This window comes from Elaeis guineensis, chromosome 9, assembly GCF_000442705.2.
Source record: "Elaeis guineensis isolate ETL-2024a chromosome 9, EG11, whole genome shotgun sequence".
Lineage (NCBI taxonomy): Eukaryota > Viridiplantae > Streptophyta > Magnoliopsida > Arecales > Arecaceae > Elaeis > Elaeis guineensis.
The window spans coordinates 96,617,979-96,634,978 of NC_026001.2; the positions used below are offsets into that span (position 1 = coordinate 96,617,979).

General features: G+C 38.2%; 1 protein-coding gene across 1 annotated transcript; it reads right to left on the bottom strand.

Annotated features, from left to right (window-relative positions):
- Positions 1-14,089: 14,089 nt before the first annotated feature.
- On the bottom strand, positions 14,090-16,067 carry LOC105050962 (chalcone synthase 2). The gene is made up of 2 exons (XM_010931189.4): positions 15,775-16,067; positions 14,090-15,255 (listed from the first exon to the last, which is right to left on the bottom strand). Exons 1-2 carry the CDS (start codon positions 15,956-15,958, stop codon positions 14,255-14,257), a joined length of 1,185 nt encoding a protein of 394 aa, XP_010929491.2. The 5' UTR covers positions 15,959-16,067; the 3' UTR covers positions 14,090-14,254.
- Positions 16,068-17,000: the final 933 nt, after the last annotated feature.

Sequence of the window (17,000 nt, forward strand, 5' to 3'; positions counted from 1 at the left end):
TTTTCATTGTAAATATTTTTTTCGTTAAGTTTATTTGCGATGAAAATTTATTATTAGCGACTAAAATTTGTATCGCTAATATCCCGCATCCCATCAACTCCCATCAGAAATCCATTTTTCTTCCTCGTCCCCCCATGGCAGTCCGGCTTCTTCTCCCCCTCCCACGAGCTTCCTCGTTCCCCCTCAGCAGTCCGGCTTCTTGTCCTCCTCCCGCGAGCTTCCTCCCCCCCGGCATCCCGCATGCCAAGATTCTGATTTCCTTCATCGTCTCGGTTTCCTCCACTACCACCGTCGAGTTGAGTCGACTTCATCTTTTTTTTGGGGGGGTTGGGTTCGGGCCAGGGATCGGGACGGGGAACAGCCCGGGCCAGCGTGCTGGAGATGGCGCGCCTAGGTCGGGACTGCGGGCCGCGGCCATGTGGGGCCTGCGAGCCAGGGCCACGTTGGGCCTGCATGCCAGGCCTGCGGGCCGTGTCGGTGACAGCGAGCCGGGGAGGGATCGAGGCTGGGTCCGGCGAGCCAGAGCCTGAGCCGGTGACGTCGACTCTTCATTTTTTTTTATGTGGGTTCGGGCCAGGGACGGGGATGGGGAACGGCACGGGGCCAGCGTGCTGGGGACGGTGCGTCTGGGTCGGGATGGTGGGCCGCGGCCACGTGGGGCCTGCGGGCCGGCGACGGTAGCTCGAGGAGGGGCTGGGGCCAGGGCTGGCGAGTCGGAGCCAGCGACGGCGAGTCGGGATAGGGTTGGGTCACGGCTGTGCCGGGGCCTGTGGGTCGGGCCAGCGACAGCAGGCCCGGGAGGGGCCGGGGCCGGCGAGCCAGAGCCAGATCTGGCAACGGCGAGCCGGGGTTCACGACTGTGCCGGGGATGGTGGGCTGGGCATGGGTGGCCTTGGGCTTGGCATGCGTGGGTTGGGGTGGGTCGGGCCTGGGTTTGGGGGCCGGTCGGGCTAGGTCCGATCAGGCTGGCACGGGTCGAGTGGAGCCGGTTCGGGTCAGGCTGGGGCCGGGATGGCGGAGTCGGGGTGGGGCAAGTCGGGTTGGATCGGGTCGGGTGGAGCCGGGTCGGGCTTGGGCGGATCGGGTCGGGATGGGGCGGGTCGGGGATGGTAGGGTCCGGGCCAGGTGGTTCCGATTCGGGCTGGGATGGGGCGGGTCAGACCAGGTGGGTTGGGCTGGGGTGAGTCGAGCGGAGCCAGATCGAGTCGGGTGGAGCCGGGGCAGGTCGGATCGGGTCGGGTTCGGTCCGCACCTGGTTAGGCTAGGGCAGGTGGGGTCGGGATGGAGTGGGTCGGGTCAGGTCAGGTCTTCATGAGGATGAAATATGATGCTGAAATTATTATAACTGTTGCATATTATTTTTTAGTGTTAATGCTGAAGTTAGTTAATTATTTGATCAATTATTTTTTCACTAACACAATGCACATTGCTGTTACTTATTATAATTAAATTATTCTATATGCTATTTTGTATGTTGCTGAAATTATAAATAAAAAAAATATTTTTATTTTAGAGAAAACTCTATTGAAATTTTTGATCAAGAAATTTCAATACAAAGGTATTCTTTTTTGATAAATTAAAAATCCATCTTCTTTTTTGAGCCGTAGATTTCTGTTCAAGTTTCGATCTTCATCGAGATCGAAACTTGGATGTCCCGTATTCGAGCTTTTTGAAAAAATAATAATATTATTATTGTTAATAGTTGATATTTTATTTCATTATATGGTATTCAGTAGTTATCTATCCATTATTCTCCGGATATATGGTGGATAGGGTGTGTGGGCACCATATCTACATCATATACTTAGAAAATTATGGAAAGATGCTGTTGAAATTTTTATAAAAATAAAATAAAATATTCACTAATAACAATAATGAGATTATTACTTTTTGAAAGGGGTAGGATCACACCTGTTAGTAATGATTTGAAAAAGATAGGATCATACATTTTTACTTCATAAAGAGATAGGGCCACAAATTTTTTGTGTTAATGTTTAGTCTGCATATCTTTTTTAATATGTGTTATTTTGCATGTTCGGTCTGCATATCTGGATCCAGATCGAGATTTGACTGGAATTTGGAATGCGATTCAATCCGAAATTCAGATCGGGATCTTGAATACCATAGAACTTTTTTTGGTTATTAATGATTTTGTGTTTATTGTTAGATGAATATTAACAAAAATTGAATGAATGCTAGAGATATTTTTTTGCCTGAATATCGAAAAGAAGTTCGAGATTTCATTGACTATGCATGACATAAGGCTGACAGTGCTAGTCGGATAAAGTGTTCATATAAGAGATGTGTCAATATGGTATATCATCATATAACACTTGTTGAGGAGTATTTGCTATAATATAGTATCGATAAAAAGTATACTTGTTGGACATGGCATGGGGAGGATGATCTGAATGAGGTGGTGTGCGACGATGACGATACTGAAGATGATAGTGATGCTGATGGACCTGTCGAACATACGGGTATAGGAGAATTATTATATGATTTACATCAAGGTGCTTGTTTGAATGTACAGGTGAATACTGCTGCATGTGAAAGCAATTCTGATCATAAATATAATATCCAACTTGAGGTAGAAGGGACTCTAAACAGTTTGCAAAGCTTGTAAGGGATATACGAGAGCCACTTTATCCAAATTGTACAAAGTTTTTCAAGTTAGAGTTTTTAATAAAATTACTTCATATTAAAATCGTGAACCGATGGAGTCAGAAGTTATTTGATTAAATTTTAATATTGATTAAAGCAGCTCTGTCCGATGGAGAGAGACTGTCAAAATCATATTCTGAAGTAAAAATATACATGTGAAAATATGACTTGGTTATACTCCTATACATGTCTGCAAAAATGATTGCATATTATTTTATAAGGATAACGAATAAGCAACTGAATGTCCGAATTACGGTGAGTCTAGATACAAAATCGATAATAGGAAAGGAAGGAAGATACCTCAAAAATTTTGAGATATTTTTCATTGATTTCAAGACTTTAAAGATTGTATATGTCCACAAAGGCAGCTGAAGAAATGAGATGGCATTATGAGCAACGGGTTCTGGAGAAGAACATACTTAGCCATCCGATTGACTCTTTAGTGTGGAAAGACTTCGATGAAAGCATCCACATTTTGCGAGTGACCCGTGCAATATCAGACTTCATCTAGCGACAGATGGATTTAATTCATTTGGCAATATAAGTACCTCTTACAGCTTGTGGCCTGTGATGCTAGTTCTATATAATGTGTCCTCTTGAAAATGCATGAAAGAACCATTTATTTTTATGTCACTGTTGATTCCAAATCTAAAAACACAGATAATAAAATTGATGTATATCTACAACCTTTAATTGATGATCTGAAGGAGTTATAGGAAAAAGTGGTATAGACATATGATTCTGTGAGTCAAAGTAATTTTAAGCTGCATGCTTCGATTTTATAGACTATAAATGATTTTCCAACATATGAAAATTTATCTGGATGGAGCACTAAAGGATATCTGGTGTGTCCAATATGCAATAGGGATGCATCCTCCTTATATTTAAAGCACGGACAGAAAATATGTTTTATGGGTCATCGACGGTTTCTTTCTGCTAATCATTCTTGGAGGATCCATTATAACCAATTCTTTGATAGTAAATTCAATCGACGTCCGCCACCCAAGGAGTTAAGTGAAGCAAAAATTTTAGAACAACTTGAAGTCATTGAAAATCTTCGATTTGAAAAAATATCGGATACTCACAAGTGAAAGCATACTGAAGCTGAGCTGAATTGGATGAAGTGAAGTATCTTTTTTGAACTACCGTATTGGAAGTAGTTACTATTTCATCATAATCTAGATATAATGCACATTGAAAAAAATATTTAGGATAATATCATTGGTACTGTATTGAATATTTCAGAAAAAATAAAAGATGGTACAAAAGCTCATCTTGATTTGTAGGAAATAGAAATTCGTTCGGAGTTGCATTTAATTCATCGAGGTGAGAGATTTTTTATGCCACCCGCATGTTATTCGCTGTTTGGAGAGGAAAAGAAGAATTTCTGTGGATGGTTCAAAACCGTAAAGTTTTTCGATGTATACACTTCAAATGTATTGCGGTGTGTTGGGAACAACGATGGCAATATCTCTGACATCAAAAGTCATGACTCCCATGTGATGATGCAATGTTTGCTTCCTGTGGTCATGCGTGGCTATTTGGATGGTAATGTTCCAACTGCATTGATTAAGCTGGGAGTGTTCTTTCGAGAACTATGTTGCCAAAAATTGAAGATTAACTTACTTGAAAAATCAAAGAAAGATATTGTACTCATTCTTTGTAAATTAGAAAAAAAAAATTCACCATCATTTTTTGATGTTATGGTGCATCTGGCTGTCCATCTTCTAAAGGAAGCTCTTTTTATCAGACCAGTACATTATCAATGAATGTATCCTATTGAAAAGTAAAAAAGTTATACGTATTTTGTCATATCAATTATAAGATGTAAATATATTTCTAAAATTTAAATTTATTTTTATTTACAGATTCTTGTGCACGTTAAAAAAGTATATGCGCAATAAAGCAAGACCTGAAAGGTCTATAGTGGAAGCATATGTAGCTACTGAGTGTCTCACATTCTGCTCGATATATCTTGATGATATCGAAATAAGATTCAATCATACAGATCGTAATGCAGACTGTGAATGGGGTGATAAAGAGTCGATGTTGTCTATATTTAAACAAACGGTTTGATCTATTGGTGCAAGAAAATATAAATTTATGGATGTGAATGAGCTATCCAAGGCACACTTTTACGTTCTAAATAATTGTGAAAAAATTGACGATTTTATTAAGTATCATCTTACGATACTGTTTAATGATCAAAAAAAATTTTTATATCGATGTAAAATTAAAAATTATAACTTCTTGCAGTGAGCACAAGAGTATACTATATAGAGAGAATAATACGGATGCTGATGATCGACATAGGAAAAAATTTATAAAATAATTTGGTGATCTTGTAAGTTGTATTAGTAATATATTATTTATTTACTTATAAATATTATTATTTTAACCAATATAATTTTTTATCTTATGATGCAGATGAAATATAAGTATTTCAATAAAGAAGCGGATGCAACCAATGAGTTGCACGATTTAGCATGTAGTCTCGATCGAAGGGTTAATCACTACACATCCTGTATCGTTGGAGGAATGAGAGTTCACACAAGGAAGCTTGAGATGCAATGACGGATCCAGAATAATAGAATTGCTACAATAAGATATGAAGGAGAAGAAGAGATTGATTATTATGGTGTACTGGTAGATATTATAGAACTGAAGTATGGATCCAGTAATTTTATATTTTTATTTCAGTGTGAATGGTGGGATATTAATAATAAAAAGATTGAGATTCATATCGATTTACAATTTATTAATGTAAATCTTGCACAAACATGGTACCAAAATGAGCCGCATATGTTAACAACTCAAGCGACACAAGTAATATATTTGAAGGATCTAAAGTATCGAGGTAATTGGTATGTCGTACAAAAAATAATACTTAGAGGCATATATAACATACCAACTCGATTAGAGATGGATGAAATTTTGGATTTACATGAAGAGAAGCTTTTCAGCAAGAAGAACAAATATTAGCCGAGTTTTTGGTTGATGAAGAACTTATAACGGCATCTTTGAATAGGGCTGATCTCCCGTCCAACAAAGTTGAAGCTGATTTTGTATTTAATCTGGATGAGTCGGAGGGCGATGATCAGTTCATAAAGGATGATGAGATAGAAGACGATACATATATCGATTACTATGATTCGGACGAGAATCTACACATCGAGGAAGATACGAATATTGATGAGTAGATCTTTATTCTTCGTTCAATTTTATGTTGCAATAATGGTATGCGATATAATTATATTTATTAGAATATTATTTGATTTCTATTATTATTATTTAACATTATATTTATTTATATCTCAATTCCTGTAGATATGACACCAGGAGACAAACGACGACGATCGCGTTCACAGTTACCTGCAGATAGCTTGGAGGTTAAGGTGCCTTCACTACTCTCCGTTGCCTCACCGGCTCTAGTGTCAGAGGATCTTGCACTGGCTGGTCCTAGTGAGTCGCGTACGAGTGAGGGGGTCTCAATGATATTAATTATTACACTTTATATATAATAAAATTTGATTTTTTTTATTTGGATCATACTAACGATCTATTTATTATTTTTTCAGATCAGTCTACATCGGTGGTTAGGCGAGGGCAAGGTCCATCGAAGAACCTTGCTTTAGAGCGTTGGAGATGCGAGCACCTGGGACAGCAACTCCGAATCGAGATACCGATCAACTATACCAGATCTATTAAGAAATGGTGTGAGCCATGGCAGACCGAGCTGGGCATCATATGCCGCAGCTATACCCCCAAGATGCTCTTCGATTGGCATCACGTTGTCTCGACTCAGAGAAAAATTTTCTACACCTACTTACAGGTAAAATAAATTATATTATAAATATTTAATTTGCATAGTATTCTTCTAATATTCGTTATTCGTAGAATGTATTTGACATCATCGATTTTGAGGATGATCGTGTGAGACGAGTGATCGACATCCATCTATCCTTGCATTTTAGGGATTATCACATCACATGCATCAGCATTAATACCGGGTGGTGTAGGCTCATGGACAGGAGGTAGTGCGGCTGTAGCCCTATGATAGTATCACCATCGATGATTGGATTACCATATGCCGGTGTTACGAGGATCCGTATATTTGGTTACATATCTAAACTTTTTTTTAGACTTTAATGACTTAATCATTTATTCTTAAATTAAATTTGTTATCTACTAATTTTATTATTAATTTTATAGAGACGATGTGCCCAGAATGCGACGAATCAGACGAGATAGATCGTGCCATATTGTGAGGGATCGAGATCATTTGCTCGTCACATGGAGCACATGGTAAGTATTTTTTTAATTTCTAATTAGGATATATTTTTTAATTATTTAATTATTATTTAATTAATTTTTAAATTACAGAGAGATATTGAGAGTGGCAAACTTCTTCGTAGGATCGATATCTACCAACACCCACCAGCGACGGTCGGAAGAGTGGACGACGGGGAGCCAGAAGCTCTTTATAAATTTTTTTAATTATTTTTTCATTCATAATTTGATTTTTATTAAAAAATTAAAATAATTTTTATTTTTATTTTTAGGATCGTATGACCGACATAAGATCCTAACCTACCTTTGAGGGCTCGACCGCATCCATAGATGATGAGATCTGTGATCGGATGCTCGGTACGAAATCCTATTATGTTAGGGGTCTAGGACATGGGATCACTGCTCCCTCATCCTCACGATCATCTAGGGTTGAGATCCATTCTGCATGCCAGGCTCAGCTGACGAAAGTACAGAGACAGGCTGTCGAGGATCGACGGTGAGCTCAGGAGTTGGCTGCATGCATCGAGACTATCAGCACATCCAGATCCAGATAATAGAGCGGATGATGCAGATACAGTAGACGATATAGTTGATGAGGTAGCAGTAGGTCGATCCGAGCTCTGTCGAGCACTCTCCGTCCTAAGCTCGTTCTCCAGATGCCGATATTTGATGACTTATTGATGTACTTTTTTTTATTTCAAATATCTTATAATTTTAATTTAATATAATAAAATAATAAAATTTATTTATCAATTTATTGTGTAAATTTTTTATTTTATTTTTTTTAATTTATAAAAAAATATTATACATATAAATTTAAAATATATATTAACACATTTTTTTTAAAAAATATGACTAAATTATTAGCGATGGAATTATTTTCGATGAAATATTCATCGTCAAAAATATTTTACTAACATAATTTAATTTATCAATAAATATATAATTAATAGCGATGAATAATTTTTCATCGTAAATAATTATTAGCAACATAAATTTTTATCAAAAATTATCTTATTTGCGATAAAAATTTTCATCGCTAATATTATTCAATTTTATTTATTTTTTATTAAATTAATAGGGATGAATTATTTTTGTTGCAAAAAATGTTATCTGCGATGTAAATTTTTCGTCGCTAAAACTTTTGTAAATAATAGCGATAAAAATAATTTCATCACTATTAATTTTTTATTTATCACCGATGATTTTTTCGTCATAAATACCTTTTTTTAGATTAAATTTTTTCATCCTCTTTTTTTTTTAACGACGAAAAGTATTCGTTGTAAATATCTTTTATTATCAATGAAATTTTTTTTTGTCGTAAAATATTATCAACGATGGGATTATTTGCGATAAAAAATTAGCAATAAAAATTTCATCGCTAATATGAATTAGTGATGAAAATCTGTTATTAACGACGAAAAGTTTTCATCGCTAATAACCTGTTTTGTTATAGTGAGGAGATTGTTATATAAAAGTTAGTCCTTTATTTATTCAATTTATGAAGCGATCTTTTTTTTTTCCTTCTCCTTCTTGTCATCCTCTTTCTCTATTCCACTCATGAGGCTTTCAATACCGCTATCCCCCTTTATGCTGACCTCTACGACTCCATCCTCCACTTCACCTTTTTCTCTCTGGTAACCCCTTCTTCTCTCTCCTCGCCTTTCTCCTCATCTTTTTTTTCTTTTCATTCTCCTCTTATATAAGCGAAAAGTACTTTCATCTATTAAAACTGCAAGCTAACGTGGTTTGTTGATAAGAGAAGAACTATTTGATAATAAAAAGAAACAATTTGATACTTTTTAAATTGTAGAAAATATAAGTGGATCTAGTTAAAGTTGAAAGAGTGTTTCTCTAATTTATCTAATATTTAATAATATAATGAATTAATAATATTTTTGAAACTTTGATAAGAAAAAAATAAAAAAAAAATTTAAGAAAAACATTGCATGGAACAACCAAAGACAAATTGTCAGATGGTCTAAACGTCAGTTGGCTAATTAGCCTCCTAGCTCCCACGGATGAGCGTACTCAGGCTTAAACCCTCTCGGACATTTGATCGTCTGAAATAATCGTCAGTAGAAGTTAAGCTCCGACCGGTCAAACACCCCGCCGTCCTGTGACCGTTGACCGTATTCATCCATCGCCGGAACGTTGCCGCTCGAGGATGAGAACGACTCAAAGCACAACGTTGCCTCGATTATACTGCACGGCGAACGCATAGAGCGGCAGCTTCCTCGCTGGCGGCATAGAATTCCATGCATTCACGTGCATGATGGGTTACACGTAACTGCATCTCGAACGGTTTTTTTTTTCCATCCAAACCCATCAGAAATCCAGCACGTTGACTTTATAATGTGTGTAGCGAGCTTATCACGTTGGCCCATTGAGCTTCTTTCCTTTTAGCTCCCTCAATATACCTATATGGATCTTTTTTTTTTCGGGGCGTGTATTGAGACAGTGGAGCTTGATCCAGCTCTTTGACCCAAGTCTCATACATACACTACGATTGGTAGTCGTAGATCCCGCTACATGATCAACGAATAAAGAATCAGGAGGATAGAGCTCCCTTACCAGAAGGTCTAGGGGTGGAACTTCACCGACAAACAATAAAAATTACAAGTTGTGCATGACTGTGATTTTCCTTCTTTGCCTCATTAGAATGGAGGATAAATTTGAAAAAAAAATTTATCAATTACAATCCTAATCTATGGCATAAATAGATGATATTGGACATCCAAAGACGGCTATGCTACGTAGAAAAGGAACGAATTTTTTTTTTCTTATTATTTATATTTTATAAAATTTTTAAAATTATAAAAAAATATATATTTTTTTATATGATCACGGATATTGGAGTAAATGATTTCGAATTACGTAAATTTTTATATATTTATATATATATAATTTATTATTATTATTATTATTATTATTTTTACATCTCGCTGTATGCAGTGCCAACCCTTAGCTCCTGACAACCTATCGTATCCTTCGTGTAAAGAATGGTTCATTTTCCATTACAGAATGAACGTACCGTCGGTCATATTTCACGCATCATTTCAAAACATATTGTCTATTCTTACCTCTCTCTCTCCATTACAGCATGAACGTACCGTCGGTCATATTTCACGCATCATTTCAAAACATATTGTCTATTCTTACCTCTCTCTCTCTCTCTCTCTATATATATATATATATATATAAAATATCTATTTCGTGATGTATATCTGACGGATAGCAAGAAAAAATTAAAATATTTTGAAAATCGCGTAAAATTTAATCCAACAATTCACACCATTATATATATATATATATAAAAAAATCAATACGGACCTCTTTCTGAGAGCCTTGAGGAAGGTTTTGCCATCGAGACATCATTAGTCGAGCCACGATTACCAGATGCTAACCGCAGAGCAAACAAAGAAGAGGATATTTTCTGAAAGCACTTTTTGGTTCTTCTCACTTCAAGGTAGAGGGTGGACTTCACGGGGTTGGTAGGACATTGGGTGGTGCCTGCGGTGGTTACCTGTATCGTTTCTTCCATGGACGTGGCTATTGATAAAACACAGACATGAAAATTTATTACTAAGGAGAGGCGGTCTCCACGTGGTTGCTGATAAATCACCGATAGCATCAGATATGACTTCTTATGCGTTGCATGTAAGTTATGAGAAAATTCAAGTTGACGAAGCTAGAGGATCAAAAGAAAACATGTCTGCGTGAGCCTGTCTAGCTCGGTCGGTAGAGCGCAAGGCACTTGATCTTGTGGTGATGGGTTTACCAAAACAAAAAAAAAAAGTAAACATATCTTAAAAATAGATCGACCAACCAAAATATGCATAGGTGGCATGAGGTTTTCAGTCAATTTTTGGGTAAGCTCTCTAATCCACCTACTTGCATCCTACCAAGGCTTCGGGAGTAAAGAACGTCCCTTGCCGCATCAGACCGGCTTTGTGAAGAGGATGGTTTCTTAATTCTTTCTCTATAACTTGAAGGAAAATGGCCAATGGTATCAGGTAAACTGTTAGGCATCTTCAAGCTAGTTTTTTTTTTGGCTGATCCGGTGCATGAAAATCCATACCGATAGAGCATACGGCTTGTTATTAGTTGGCTAGATTATTCAAAAAGAAAGATTATATATATATATATATATATATATATATATATATATATATATATTATATATATATATATATATATATATGATTCATATGTTTTTCGAGAGGCCAATGATGTTGTAGATTGGATGGCTTCTTTTGTAGTTAAGTATATATTCAAGATCAATTCTTTGGAAGTCTATGGCTGGTCTTCTTATTCAATTTTTAGATATTTTATTTTCTGACTCTCAGAAATATAATTCTTCATATTTAGTTTTATATAGTATATTTATTTTTTCAAAAACAAAAAAAATTATATACTTACATATCACAGGCATCTTAACCATGGTGTAATTTCAAATATTGACTTTTGTTGGAGACAAATTGCTTTGGTGATTGATTCACATAACATTGACCATTAAATATTGACAAATGTCATTGCAAATTTCAACCCCTTTTATTTGGTGTCCATATTGTAATAATAAAATCAAAATAAATATAATATATAAATATATATATCATATTTAGTTTAATATAATACATTTTGTTGGAGACAAATTGCCTTGATGATTGATATTGACAAATGTCGTTGCAAATTTCAACCCTATTATTTGGTGCCGCAGACATTCATCTTGTAATAATAAAATCAAAATAAATATAAAATATATATAGATCAAAAAAATCATAATTTGAATGCCTATATATGAAGCCATATAAATTGCCCATACAAAACGTACTCAATCGATGGTGGGCACCATTTGCATAGGACATGTTGATTACTAATTTTTTTTCCTACTTTTATTTTTGTTTACACCCTAAAATCTTCTTATTCAATTCAAAAATAAATATCCAAGAGTAACCTCCAAAATGTATTAAGTTCATTTACTAGATTTTTCAACTAATTACCCATAATCATTTAACTGATGTGACATTGCATCTGGTAAGAAAAGAGAGCTTCTCAGTACTTCCCCATCCGCGCGGTTGAGAACCAGATCCTCGTGGGTGACAGGACAGTTGCGACCAACGTACATCACATGTTCCAGCGGAAGATTAATGGTGCGTGCATAGAATGGTCTTCGAAAGCAGCGCTCTTTTTTCCCCTAAAAAACGATTTTAACTGGACAGGCCCACACTTGCCAACTTTCCATCATGGTGGGACCGGAAGCATAATGAGGGTGCAGTCTGTTTCCACCTTTCAATTTGGTCTAATGATTTCACAATCGATCGGGTGATCATCCAAAAAAAACCCTTTAATGGTCCGTATATACATATTTGTGATTATTAAAATTAATGATATATAATAAAAATATAAATTAATTATTTCGATATAAATTAGATAGATATAGATAATTATAATATATAATTTTCATCAATATATTTTTTAATATTTTATAAATTATCCAAATGAAGAGTATGAATATCCGATTGAGAGCATGATGGCAGTGCAGTTTGTTTCCGCCTTCCAATTTGATCTTATGATTTTACAACCAATCTAGTGATCATCCAAAAGATCTTTTGTGGGCTATATCAAAAATATATATATATATATATAATAATTATAATATATGATTTCCATCAATATATTTTTTAATATTTTATAAATTATCCAAATGAAGAGTATGAATATCTGACTGAGAGCATGATGGTAGTGCAGTTTGTTTCTGCCTTCCAATTTGATCTTATGATTTTACAACCAATCTAGTGATCATCCAAAAGATCTTTTGTAGGCTATATAATATATATATATATATATATATATATATATATATATATATATATATATATATATATATATTTGTGTTTGTTAAGACTAATGATATATAATGAAAACATAGATTGAATTTTTTGGCACCAAATTAGATAGATATAGACAATTATGATATATGATTTCTATCAATATATTTTTCAATATCTTATAAATTATTCAAATAAAAGTATGCATGGAATATTCTGTCCATATCATCATCAATTACAGTCCATCATTAGCTAAAAGTCTCCTGATTATTTTTCCATTAATATATTTAGATGCTAATTATTCAAATTTCACTAATTTCATTATATATTTATAAATATTCATGTTTTAATCAAAGCATTTCCATAAACTACAAACTCAAGATGCCATTTGCAATATCCATCTCCATACTTACATTTGTAAATATATAATATTTTTATCATCAATTTTTTTTATATTTATATTTTTTATTTTAATGTACGATGATTTGGTATATGTTTATCATATGTTTTGGCAAATTAATTTTTTCTTTTTTTTTGTTTTTTCTTTTCTCTAACTCGAATGTTGGCTCCTGGCTGGTCCCATCCATTAAACTTTCTGGGATGCCCAAAAAGAACTTCAAAATGTTATGGCTTTCTATATCCAAAAAAAGGCCATGACATTGGAGCCTTTCAAGGAAAAATGTGGTGTTTTTTTGCACCCAAAAGAAATGATCGGTGTTCTCTGTCACACCTCCCAATGAAGGGGCCCTACCTACCAACCTCTTTTCCCTTTTTCTTTCTTTTTCTCTCTTTCGTCCCTTTGTTTAAATTTTCTTCCACTTTTCCACCGCTTTGTCAGTATACCAATATTTTTACTACTAAATTTTTTTTTTATTTTAACGTACAATGATTTGGCATATGTTTATCTGGCCTCATCTCATTGAACTTTTTGGGATGCTACAAAAAGAACTTCAAAATGTGATGGCTTTCTATCTCCAAAAAAAGGCCATGACTTTGGAGCTTTTCAAGGAAAAAATGTGGTGTTTTTTTTGCACCTACCTAAAAAAGAAACAAGCGATGCTGCGTCACCCGTCCGAATGAAGGGGCCTTACCTATCTAGCTACCTCTTTTTTCCTTTTCTTTCTTTTTCTCTCTTCGTCCTTTTTTTTTTTTTTAATTTTCTTCCACTTCTCCACCGCTGTGGTCCCTACCTAATAATTTCTCCTTCACCTGTCCATGGCCGTGACACCTACACGGCAAACATCTTATAGATTTGAAATTTAAAAATAGAAGCTGCATGCATGCGGACATACACTAACACCAACTGAGGGAAAACATAAATCCATGCATATAACGATCACAGTATACATTAAGCCCTCTCTTTAGCATACTCCAGAGCAAATCTTAAGTAATCATCCCTAACAACATCCAATACCAGTAGCAAGAGAGAGATAGAGAGGGACCCAATTAAGTAGTGCAAGGGAGTACTGTCAACGAGTTGAAATGGGGAGGCTGTGCAAGACTACAGTCTCCACCGTGAGCCCCGGCCCGAATCCGAAGAGAACCCCCCACTCCAAGCCCTCTCCGGTCGTCGCCTTCCCTTCCTCCGCCGACCTCCTCCTCATCTCATCCAGGATGAACAGCACGCAGGCGCTCGACATGTTACCATACTCGCTCAACACATTCCTCGTCGCCCTCATCTTCTCCTTTTCCAGTCCCAACTTGGCCTCCACTTGGTCCAGAATCGCCGGCCCACCGGGATGCGCTATCCAGAATATCGAATTCCAGTCGCTTATCCCCAGAGGAACAAACGCCTCCACCAGGCTCTTGTGGATGTTCTTGGATATCAGGCCCGGCACGTCCTTGAGCAAATGGAACGTCAGCCCCACCTCCCTCAGGTGGCCGTCGATGGCGCCCTCGGAGTCCGGGAGGATGGTCTGGCTGGCCGACACGAGCTGGAAGAGCGGGCGTTCGATGGCGGGATCGGGGTCGGCACCGACGATGATGGCGGCGGCGCCGTCACCGAACAGCGCCTGGCCGACGAGGCTGTCGAGGTGGGACTCGGAGGGACCGCGGAAGGTGACGGCGGTGATCTCGGAGCAGACGACGAGGACGCGGGCGCCGCGGTTGTTCTCGGCGAGGTCCTTGGCGAGGCGGAGGACGGTGCCGCCGGCGAAGCAGCCCTGTTGGTACATCATGAGGCGGTTGACGGAGGGGCGGAGGCCGAGGAGCTTGGTGAGCTGGTAGTCGGCGCCGGGCATGTCGACGCCGCTGGTGGTGCAGAAGACGAGGTGGGTGATCTTGGATTTTGGCTGGCCCCATTCTTTGATGGCCTTGACGGCGGCCTCCTTGCCGAGCTTGGGAACCTCGACCACCACCACGTCCTGCCTCGCGTCCAGGGAGGGGGCCATGTAGGCGCAGATGTTGGGGTTCTCCTTCAGGATCTCTTCGCTTAGGTGCATGTAACGTTTCCGGATCATGGACTTGTCACCTGTTACCAACCAAGATATACGGTGAATATATAAGTTAAAAAGTACATATAAATATATATATATAATTGCAGCACCAGTTTAATGTGTATTATATCTCTCTGGACCTCATGTACTCTATTTTTAGGTAGCACTGAGACATTTTCTGATCATTTTCTAATTCTCCTTCTTAGAAAGAATTTGTGGTTTCAAATATTTAAGAAAAACAAACGTTGGATGATGCAATTAAGAGCAGTTGGTTACAGTGACCCATATATTCAACCGGGTGAAGATTTTTTTGAACTTCAAGGAGAAATTAAAAGGAACCACTTCTTGCTATATATGTGTTTGTGTGGACCACTGCTTTATTAACAACTCATTTCTCCATGAACACTCGGTGCTTTTCAGCAACCTCTCCACAAAACAAACTCAAATTTCAATACATGGGCTTTAAACGATTATATCAAAGCATGCAATTAATGTCTTCACAGTAGAAAGAACAAACGAGTACTAGAACCAGTAGATGGTGACGAAACACTCACACATTCTCTTAAACTTCTCCTTAAGGTCGGTGAGGTGCTCGCTCTTGGTGATGCGAAAGTAGTAGTCGGGGTAATCGGCCTGGTATACGACATTAGCCGGCGTGGCGGTGCCGATTGCCAGTATCGTTGCTGGGCCCTCGGCCCTCTGCGAGCTTCGGATCTCCTCCAGCAGTACCTTAGCCATGTCGATCTCAACTCGACCGATGAGTTCGGGGTGGTGGCCGAGTTCAAAGCAGTTGTATAAAGTTGGAGGAGGAGAAGTGCGCTCTATTGCAGTTGGGGTGGAATGGTTGGGGAGATGGAGGAGAAGGTATTTATCGTGGAGGGTAGGTCGGACGGACGGGTGGATGGGATACCACGTGGAGGAGCCGTTTGGCACTCAAATGGGTATAGGGCAGGCCACGTGGCTTACTACCAGTCCCTCGTCCGTTAGTTGGGGGTAGGCACGCACCAATACAGTCCCATGGTGCCCGGACTCCATTTCGGATGGGTTTCAGGGTGCCTTAGTTGATCGTTAGATGATCGTATGAAACGGAAGTAGCCACCAAGTTTGACGAGGATGAGAGGGAGAAGAGAGACCATTTTAATATATATATATATATATATATATATATATATATATATATTAGATAATTAGTGTACTCAAGTCCCCCACGAGGTATTCTCAAAGATCCTAATAGCATAGGTCAGACAGCCGTATCCAATTACTGGTAACGAAGGCCCGCAAGCAGCGGCACGCGAGACACGTGACCCAGATGCGCAGCCCGATGGGTGGGTAGCTCGGACGTGCGGCCCAGCCTGCACGCGGGCACGGCCCAGGCCAGGCATCTTGTTTGGGCTCTGTACCCGATCCACAGTGAATCGGACAGTCTACGGGTGGGTTTTGAACTACATGGGCATTTCCCACATGTTTCTCACGGTCCACGGTACTATTCCGTAGATCGAAGTATGATCGGAGGGTCCAGGGATGTTTCAGTCTTGATCCGACGGTTCAGGAGATTATTTGATTTGTTTAGGACTCCTAATCCATCTCTAATCAGAGTTTAAGCCCTTTAAAGGGGCTTGTGAGGCAACAGAGAAGAGTGTGGTTTGGTTTTTCTGCTGTGAACACCGTACAGAACCGAGGAAGAGAAAAAGCATGCATTGCTGAGTGAGAAGGAGCGGAAGGCTCTGGACAGCGGACGCCAGGCACTTCAGGGGGTCTTCCAAGAGAGAGAGCTTTTGAT

What these genes read in the sequence shown, in the direction of transcription:
- LOC105050962 (XM_010931189.4), bottom strand. Translation starts at nt 15,958, where the DNA reads ATGGCTAAGGTACTGCTGGAGGAGATCCGAAGCTCGCAGAGGGCCGAG. An exon ending in GGAGAAGTTTAAGAGAATGT is followed by an intron (nt 15,256 to 15,774) that starts GTGAGTGTTTCG and finishes GGTTGGTAACAG; the next exon opens with GTGACAAGTCCATGATCCGG.